A 10137-nucleotide genomic window follows, 5' to 3' on the forward strand; every position below is an offset into this window, starting at 1 on the left:
CTATATTCCTCCCCCAAACAAAATTCCTGTTTGATTCTGTTTTGATGGTTCTAACATTGTTCCGTTGCACAAATAATTTTAGTAGTCTTAGTCCTTGTGGTATATACCAGTTGTTTTTGCAAACCCTTCTCTTAGTCTTGTTAAACAATATAAATAAAATTTGCAAATTATTTTGGATAATGGTCCATTAGAGAGTCATTCGCTGTCTGCCCACTGGAGGAATAATGGCAATAATGAGCTTGTGTATTTGTAATTGTGTCTGTGTGTTTGTGTATAGTTTTGATGGTTTCTGGAGACCTGTCAGCAACTATTATATGAGGGGATAAAGCCAGGGATTCTTTGACTAGAACGTGAAACTCTGGTTTTCATATAACAGCGTTTTAAAAATGTAAATGTCGATTTTATGAAGTAAATGCAGTTGTCAAGAGCTAAACAGTCTTTAATTATTTGGACAGTTCTAATTCACTAACCTTCCATATTTACTCTGCATTCTCCCAGAGCTGACTAAAATAGGCACACCGGTAAAAACAATGGAAAGATGCTGTGATGATACATAGATAGGGCCAAATCAGAGCACAGAATGCAACAATATATATTCCATCATTATGTAGATAAAAAATGAAGTTATTTATTTATTTATTTAATTTTTTTTCTACCTTTTGAGTCTGTACTCTAAGTTCCATTCTTATGAATATGACAAAGCAGAATAGGAATCAATATTTTGAATGTGGGAAAATGGAGGGTCAGAATTATACTGACTTAACTTTTGTTAGCTAGAGTTTGAGTTATTTCAAGCAAGAATCCAAATTGGGTGATTATAATCCTTTGGGTGATTATAATCCTCTTAATATAAAAACCTTCTGGCTATGGCACTTAATATCTTAAATATGATTTTAGCAAGTCAAAATCTCATTGGCATGTCTTGAACTATAGCAGAGGCATTTTGCTTATTTCATACTTCAGAATTTCAGCATGGTATAACATAAAGCAGCTCATAATAAAAATGCCTGCCTGCCTGCCTTCCTTATGAAAGTTTTGTTAAGTATTGTAAGTTTTAAAGTCCCTCTGATTCACTAGGGGAAAACTACCATTTTCAAAAAGCTTGACAGTTTTTTAAAATTTCATCCCATTGTGGTATTCCTCGATATGATAGGACTTCAAACCAAGTAAAATTTTTTTTTTTTTTTTTGGGTCCAAGTAAAATTTTTTTATTTAGTATCTCTCAACGTTGCTGTTTTAGGTAGACAAAAATATTTCCCTGACCTAATGTTAAGGTTTAAGTTATTAGTGTTAAGTGTATGGTTTTTTTTAGATCAAGTCAAAAAGTTCTCAGTGCCTGCAGAAACCTTTACAATGCATTAAAAAATAATTTGATCCACATCTTATTTATTATACCCAGTACTACTTGTTTTATGTTTAGCAAAATCAGCATATTCTTTGCTACATAATTTTTCTGTACCTGAGAGCAAGGATAAGGTAGGAAATCACCCGTGGGATTAAGTTGAAATGATTGATCATGTGAGGATGCTCCTGAAGTTGAAGTAATAAATGTTTTGCATTAGATTAAAAGGTTAGCCCTCCCATTTGTAAATATCCTAATTCACCTTAAGTATTTCTACTTTTTAAAAGTGATTTAATGTTTAGTTTTTAAACATTCTATCAGTAGACTGTAATAATTTTTCAAATTAGACCACATTTAATAACTGGTAAAACTAAATGTGTTTTCAGGAAAAAAATATTAACAAGTAACAAATAAGGCTATTTCCAAAGTCCTATAGGTGAAACAAGTAGTGAATGTTCTTTGTAATGACTGTTTTCCTTCTTTTCTTTTTGTTTTACTCATTAACCTACTTATTTGTTCGTCTGTCTTTTAAATAACAGTATCCCTCTGAAGAAGATATGATTGAATGGGCCAAGAGGGAAAGTGAGAGAGAGGAAGAGCAGAGGCTTGCCCGACTCAATCAGCAAGAACAGGAAGACTTAGAACTGGCTATCGCACTCAGCAAATCGGAGATATCAGAAGCATGAAGAATTCTCCTGTCCTTTGTCAACCATCCAATATTCTTCTTCCTAAATACTGAAGCTCTTTACAGTGTGTATCAAAACTACCTATGAGCATGGGAATACAAAAGGTTTGAGATTCCTGTAAATGTGACAAAAGTTTGTTTTTGGTTTTTTTTGTTTGTTTCTTACTCCATTTCAGATTTGTCTTCCTGCCCTCCCCCCGACCCTGGCCCCTATAAAAGCAGTAACCCAGTCAGACAACTTCACCTAGGCTCCTGTTCTGATGTGCATTTACTGTGAGCTTTTGCCTGCCTATGCTACTTTTACTTGTAAAGCTAGAGTGCCCAACTTCTGCCTTCTGGAATATAGAGAAATAGTTCATCCCTGTGCTACCTGTGTTCTGTAGTTAAATCTGATGATAGCCGGTGGGTTTCTTAAAGTTTGCCGTATTCTTTGATTTGAATGGTCAAGGGAGGGGAAGGGAAAGAACATCCTATTTCTTTTATGATAGTGCAAATTGGCTAGTTTAAAGCATACGTTTGTATTTCCTTATAGTTAAAATACTGTTCAGTTTTTTTATAGATAAGAAAAAATGCTTTGCATAAATTGACTCCACTGTTGAAGAAGGGATGCTTTAAGTTTGAACCATTATAGCTTCAGACTCAATCTTTTCCTAAATAAAAGTGTTAAAGCCTCATGTGTGAAATACATTTTTAAAAAAATTTCTGTGGATTTAAAGAATTTTAGATGAACAGATAGCTGTTTATAATTTTGAGTGCTAGACAGTGGAGAAAATGTATCACTTAAAATACACCTAGCAGTGTAAGGTAAGCAAAAATCTAACATGGCAGCCATTCTGCCATTGCTATGGCACTGTCCCCTTTAGTTCATGGTAGGTTTATTTTTGTACTTTGCAGAAGAAATTTTAGCATGTGAGAACTGGAAGGTACTTTGAACTTTTGTATATATATATTTTTGTTTTCTTTAATGAAGGCTCACTTACTTGAAATGTAAAAACTTTCACTGAATACAGATGGGAAAAGTGACATGTATTAAATCATATTAATTGCTTTTTGTCCATCTTTGTGGTTTAAAATAGTTTATTCTCTTCCTGGTTTTTGCCTAGAAAATTGGTGGGCTAGCGAGAAAATCTTGTTGTTGTTTTTTAATTGAGAGAGAAGAGACCTATCAAATTGTCAAAGTTCTTCATGTGTTAAAAGCCTGTCCCCTGTGAAACTGAGCTAGCAGGCAAGCTGAATTTGAAATAGACTGTGATGTAGGCTGTAAACTGTGGAATAACCTTAGTTTTCTTTTAACATCAGTTACTGACTTAGGTAATGTATTGAATACCAAGATAAAGAAAAATGCACCTACACACTAATTAAAAGTCTTTGTGGTTACCAAGCCAAGGTGGTATTGGTCTGCGTTAATCAGAGTAACTTACTACCTAGCCTATGAATAAATTCCAAAATACCCAATTCATTTAATCTTGAAATGGTGCTTTTTTTCTCTCTCCACACACAGTTGGACTGCTGCAGTTTAAAGCAAACTTAACACCATGTTCTTGCACAGCTAACTTTTTCTACTTTTATAAATTGAAACATTTCAGCATAAAAGTCATACATATGAAGCAAGGGCTGAATCATAATCATAAGGCTTTAATTTTGATAAACTAATCCAGTGGCCTACTGATAGACTGCTGAAAGTTTATTGAGAAGGTAGTGTTGGGAGCTGTGATAGGAAGTCATTTTGGGTTTTTTTTTTTTTTTCCCTTCCCCTACACTTCAGGATAAAGGTAAGTTGACTTGAATAGCCTTCTCTTGCACTGGGAAAATGAACAGATGTTTGAAATGCTTTTAAAATTTTTTTTTTAATTAAAAAACCACTCTGGAAAATATTAAATATCTGTAACTTATAAACACCCATCTTCAATGTAATAAGTGTATCCTAATCTTATGTATGTTTAACTGGATTACACAGATTCTTATCTTTTGTTAAAATATGTATACTCTGGACCAATATAATATTAAAGTATGTATATATTATATAAATCTCTCTCCATGCTCACTTGTGTAGGATGAGTGTTTTAGAGTCCTTTGTGATTACATTTTACTTTGTTGACTCTGGCTGCAGAGCCTATGCTTTCAAAGGACAGACAAGTATTCCTGAGAGCTCCGTGGCACAAAGTTTTAATCACCTTCTACACACTTGTTCAAGTTTTGTTGGGCTCTCTTTATAGAATTTTCTGTTTCAGACTTCTAAATTATAGCCTGTAATTATGAGAACAATAAACTTTAAGTAATAATAAAGCATACTATCCATACATTCTATTTGAAATGGAGTTTTGCAGTTCTCTGTTGTGTCCATGCTGTGTCCAAGAAAGGGTAGCTATACTGTCAGCACAGATTAATATGGGTAAACAGCTTGAGGCAGTGCCTGGTGTAGAATACTCAATAAATGTTAACTGTTGCTTTTAGTTACCATGTCCCGTTTCTGTGAAAGAAAGATGGAAAATGTATATGCATAGAGACAGTGCCTGAAACAGATGGTTTGTATATATTTGTTGAGTGGGGATTTATGACATGGATCCTGGGAGGGCACCCTAGTATAAAAAATTCTTTACAGTCCTGGGATAGAATCCTTAGTCTACCATTTTTGAGAAAGATGACTTTGAGAAACTTACTTAACGTCCCTTAGCCTCATTTTTGTCATCTAGTGAATATAATAATACTTAACTCATAGGATCATTCTGAAGGATTTGACTTTGGCAGCTTCTTAATATTACATATTTTAATTAAGCAAAGTCTGCCATGTTACTATTAGTAGTGAAAATAGCCATTGGTTTCCTTGTGGCAGCCACACAAGAGCAGAGTATGGTAGGACAGGCATTTAGAAAGTCTTTCCTTCTGTGACCAAGGTGTTTTTTTTTTTTAATTTAAGGATTTTATTTATTTATTCGACAGAGAGAGAGATCACAAGTAGGCAGAGAGAGAGGGAGGAAGCAGGCTCCCTGCTGTGCAGAGAGCCTGATGCAGGGCTCATTCCCAGGACCCTGAGATCACGACCTGAGCTGAAGGCAGACGCTTAACCCACTGAGCCACCCAGGTGCCCTATCTTTCCTTCTGTGACCAAGTTTTCATTGAAAGGAGTGTGCCTTAAACTGTAACCAAAGGAGGAGACATCATGCTTCCAGAAAAACCTTAAGGAAAACTATTGCAAGCAACAGTAGTAGCATTGGATCAGGCAGTAGTAGCATTAAAGCCCGCTGGATCAGGCTTTAAAGGAAAGGTGGAGACATTCAACCAGTTAATGTGAAAGTTGGGGATAAAGTTCTCACAGAATGTGGAGGCACTGGAGCAATTCTAGGTGACAGGGAATTAACTCTTAATTAGAGATGGTGGCATTGGAAAGTATGTAGACTGGAATAAGTCATTATTGAAATGATTTTCATTTGAAGGAAGCTGCCCATTCCACTGAGGTTCTGAAATCTTTCACCTTGTAAATAATTTCCATTTCTCTTTTATAATAAACTAATGATATTTACCAAAAAAAAGAAAAAAGCTATTGGTTATTGGATACATGTTGTGTTAAGCACTAAACTAAATATTTCATGTTGTTTTTCTGTTTAATCTTTACAACAGCGTTGAGTAGCTCTATTTTGAAATGGGTAAACTGAGGCTCAAAAAAAGGTAAAATAATGTGCTTCAGATCATGGCTAATAAGTAGATGCACCAGGAATTGAACTCTGTTCTCTCTGATTCTAAAACATGATACTCTTTCCAGTTTACCATGCATTGTCTCATTTTGTGTGAAAAAGTTTGCTCCTAGGAAATGCTAGGAATAGGATATGGTAAATAATAACAACAAATAACATGTTAAGAACCAGACAGGATCCTTACTTCTTTACATAGTTCATTTAATCCTCACAACAGCAGTAACTCGTGTGTGTGTGTGTAATAACGATAATCATCATTGTCTCCATTTTACAGAAGAGGTATCCTAAGCCATAATTATGCAAGTAATAAGTGGCAGAGCCAGCCACTTTTGAATTCAGGGAGCTGACTCCAGAGTTCTAACCACTACTTGCTATTTCTGTTAAAGGTGTGAAGCCATAGGAGAAATATAAATAGAATAATCCATGTGATCTCTGCTCTTGATTAATGAAATAGGCTTACTGTGTAGCACATGGCATCTTACAAAAAATTTTCTAATTCATTCTCCTATATAATCCTTAAAAGGATTTAGAATCGTTTCTAACACATGAAAGCATTCAACCATTGTTATTCGTGTTACCATAAGTGTTAAGTACCTGGGGAGATGGCCAATATCACATTTATTAAAGAAATACAAATTTTTAGATCACAAAGGTCGCAAAAATGAAAAATAATATATCAGTGCTAGCAAAGCTCTGGAAAATACACTAAAAAGTAGGCAAAAAGTAGTTTTTGAAGAGGTTGCTGCACAGATGAAGGGACAGGGCCTTCTGGGCAGAGGCCATGGCTATGTATAAAAGACAAAGGGGTAGGACACAGTATAGTGTACTAGCCAACAGCAAGTATTGAAGTAATTCGCTGTGACTGGAGTTTAGGTCTGCCGGCAAAAGAGTGAAGTATTTGTGTTATAAGAAAGATCTTAATGGTGGTGATATGGAGAATTGCTTTAGGGGAAACCAGGCAAGGAAGAAGAGCAGGTGAAGGGTACTAGAGTCATTCAGGTGAGATGCTAAGGAGCTAAAAATGTGGCTGTGACTGAGGCCTGAGAGATGGGGACCAATTTAGAAGAATTAGCAGGCCTTCAAGTCTGATCTGATTAGGAGTAGATGTTTAGCGGAAAGGCATGGTTCACAAACTTCAGAGAGCATCAGGATCACCTGAAGGGCTTGTTAAAATACAGATTGTGACCCCATCCCGAGAGTTTCTCATTTCAATAGGTCAGAGTGGGACCCAAGAATTTGAAATTCTAACAAGTTCCCAGATGATGCTAAAGTTGCTGGCCCAGGGGAACCTAACTGGAGAACCACTGGAGTGGAGACCAACTTCCAGGTCTCCGTTTTGCAAGTTTTATTAAATCTACTCCCTTAGTTTGCCATGCTGTTGCACCTTGTCATTCTATGCTTGACCTCTGGATTCTGTCTCACAATGTAAAGCACTTCCAATCTTTTCTTGTGGTTAGAGTTTTTTAAAAATAATAATTGGAAGCTAATGACACTGTGCCATACTATGTGAAATACTTACATAAAATGATTCATTTTATTCTCCATAACAGTCTTTTTTTTTTTTTTTTTAAGATTTTTATTTATTTGACAGAACACAAGTAGGCAGAGAAGCAGGGAGGGGGAGAAACAGGCTCCCTGCCAAGCAGGGAGCCCAACGCGGGATTCGATCTTAGGACCCTGGGATCATGACCTGAGCCGAAAGCAGCCATTTAACTGACTGAGCCACCCAGGTGCCCCCATAACAATCCTTTAGGTTAGGTGCTGTTATTTCCCATTTTGTTGTTTGTTATTTCCAGTTTAAAGATGAGAGGCGAAAAGGTTAAATAACTTGCCCAAGATCCAGAACTAAAAAGTACCAAAGGTAGGATTCGGTACTCAGGAGTCGGACTCCAGAATCCATGCTCAATCACTCTTCTGTACTGAAAAAAACTTACTTTAAGATACTGATCTATAGGGTGCCTCCCCATAAGTCTGCATTGTTGGAAATGTATAGTGAGAAAATCATTGTCATTCCATTCACCCTTTGCTAAGTAGTATTGTGTTCTAGGTACTGTGCCGGGCTAGGGACAGAGAAGATTCTTATGAAGGCCTTGCCATCAGTGGTGATATAGTAGGAGGGATATACATCTACTCTCAACTAATTCCACACATTGCATACTGAGGGAAGATAGGAATGCTGGGATACCCAGAGGAAGGAGAGAATATTTCTAGCCCAGAGAATTGGGGAAGGCTTCCCAGAAGAGGTGCCCCCCAGAACACAGTATGCTACTTCTAGCATTAGTAAAAAACACAGATGGTGACTTTTTAAAATTTTTTTAACAGATTTTATTTATTTGACAGAGGGAGACAGAGTGAGGCAGGGAACACAGTAGGGAGAGTGGGGGAGGTCTCGAGAAGCAGGCTTCCCTCAGAGCAAGGAGCCTGATGCAGAGCTCCATCCCAGGACCCTGGGATCATGACCTGAGCTGAAGGCAGACGCTTAATGACTGAGTCACTCAGGCACCCCAGTGACTCAAAATTTTTTTAAAAAACAGCTCTCACAAGGTCACAGCGTTTAATGTCAGGGCTCTGTTCACTGGGAAAGGCCGGCAAAAGGCTCCCAGAAGGCCTCATGTGAGCAACATTTATTACTTGGTGAATTCAGCCAAGTCCAGGTCTGCCCTTCAAGTTTAGAAACCTGACTTTCATCAGTAGAACAGAGAGGGCTTCCGTTACAATGGACAGATGTAGAGACCAGAACATCAGTATCCAGCAAAAGTTGCCACAGGACTTAGAGCACCTACAGTTGGATCAACAAGACTCCTCCCTTGCCAGTGGTGTCTGGATGCTTCCTGCCTCTGACGCTCCTCTCCCTCTGCAGCCAGGGCTGCCTGGCCCTCTGATGACACGTTTTCAGATATGTTTAATCCGGTTGCAGTCTGGTTTGGCTGGTTGGGTAGCTGTAGCTAGTATCTCTCTGGGGTGATTCTGCATATCTTTGGTTTCATCCATTGTGAACTCTACAGTCTAACTCCTCCAGAGCCTGACTTGCCCAGTTTGAGTTCTTAGTGACGTATCTCAGCTCCCGCCTCCCCCCCACTTCGATTCCACCCTTTCATTGGTCATACTATTGAGTGTATATATGCCAGGCCTTCTCCCTGACTTGCCCTAACAATTCTGCCTTTTAAATCTCTCTCAAATCTATCCTCCATCTCCAGTGCACTGTCCCAGTTCAGGTCTTCATCATCTGTCTCATAGACTTTGCCAGAGCCTCCTAATCTCCTTGTCACCAGTTTCTGTTTTTTCTCTGCTTCCAAACCATCCTCCATGTCGCAGTCAGATTCATCTAGAATCAAAATCTGCCCCACCACTCCTACAATAAAACAGACACTGATTGCCATCACACTCAGGTTAAAATCATAAATAAACCCTTAAAAGGCTTTTCCTTCATAACCTTAATTTCTGATTGGTACTTAATAATGTAATGGCTGGTAGTAATGGCTGGAACGTGTAACCTGGGTTTTTTCCCTCTTAAGTCTTGAGAAAATGCTACTTGAAGGAAATAAAGGTACCTCCAATTTGATTATAGAGTTAGGGAAGCCTTTTGAAATATGCTTAATTTTATTCTTTCTAACTTGGTGTTTTTAAACAACAGGTTATACATTATATTAGTGGGGTTGGGAAATCAGTTTAGTGAATCAAGCAGCATGGAAAAAATGCAGAGTAGTAGAATGTAGAATGAACATAGTAGTAGCAGAATGAACTCCCATGTCCCGATAATCACCTTCAGTAATTGCCATTTCATATCCAATCTGAGTTTATCCATATTCTTGCTCACTTTCCTCTCAAATCTTAGCTTATGCGTCATATGTAAATATTTCAGCATGTTAAAGGTCAGCATTTAAAAAATCATGGAATAGAGTTTGTTATTGAATATGTATGTACTGGGTCATGAGATAAAATGTTTGAAAGGGACTGATTTTTTCAACATCTCTTTTCAAATAAGAAATGTAGGTAGGGGGGCGCCTGGGTGGCTCAGTGGTTTGGGCCGCTGCCTTCGGCTCGGGTCATGATCTCGGGGTCCTGGGATCGGGTCCCGCGTCGGGCTCTCTGCTCGGCGGGGAGCCTGCTTCCCTCTCACTCTCTCTGCTTGCCTCTCTGCCTACTTGTGATCTCTCTCTGTCAAATAAATAAATAAAATCTTTAAAAAAAAAAAAAAAAAAAAAAAAAAAAAAAAAGAAATGTAGGTAGGTCCTAACATTATGTATCCAGGTTCATAATATAGATTATCTTATGGAGGGGAAGGAGTGTCTTTGCAGAAATACCCCACCTATTTTTATTCCCCACCCCTAAGTATATATAGAATGTGTTCAGCTGCCCAAGACCTAAGGGCTTTGTTTCAGCCTCTCCTGTTTCCTCTGGAATCCCAAATTGAGAGG

General features: G+C 37.7%; 1 protein-coding gene across 2 annotated transcripts in view; it reads left to right on the forward strand.

Moving 5' to 3' along the window:
• The window catches only part of EPS15 (epidermal growth factor receptor pathway substrate 15), a 150592-nt gene extending 146251 nt beyond the window's left edge, over positions 1-4341 (forward strand). Inside the window, exon 24 of one of the 2 annotated variants that reach the window (XM_046005784.1) lies at positions 1882-2023. In XM_046005784.1, the coding sequence (XP_045861740.1) occupies positions 1882-1892 (11 nt within the window). In that variant the 3' untranslated portion in view covers positions 1893-2023. Of the gene's footprint in view, positions 1-1881 lie in introns of both variants that reach the window. The other variant, XM_046005776.1, reaches the window with a different exon arrangement.
• Positions 4342-10137: the final 5796 nt, after the last annotated feature.

The sequence above is a fragment of the Meles meles genome, chromosome 1 (assembly GCF_922984935.1).
Source record: "Meles meles chromosome 1, mMelMel3.1 paternal haplotype, whole genome shotgun sequence".
NCBI classification, from domain to species: Eukaryota; Metazoa; Chordata; class Mammalia; order Carnivora; family Mustelidae; genus Meles; species Meles meles.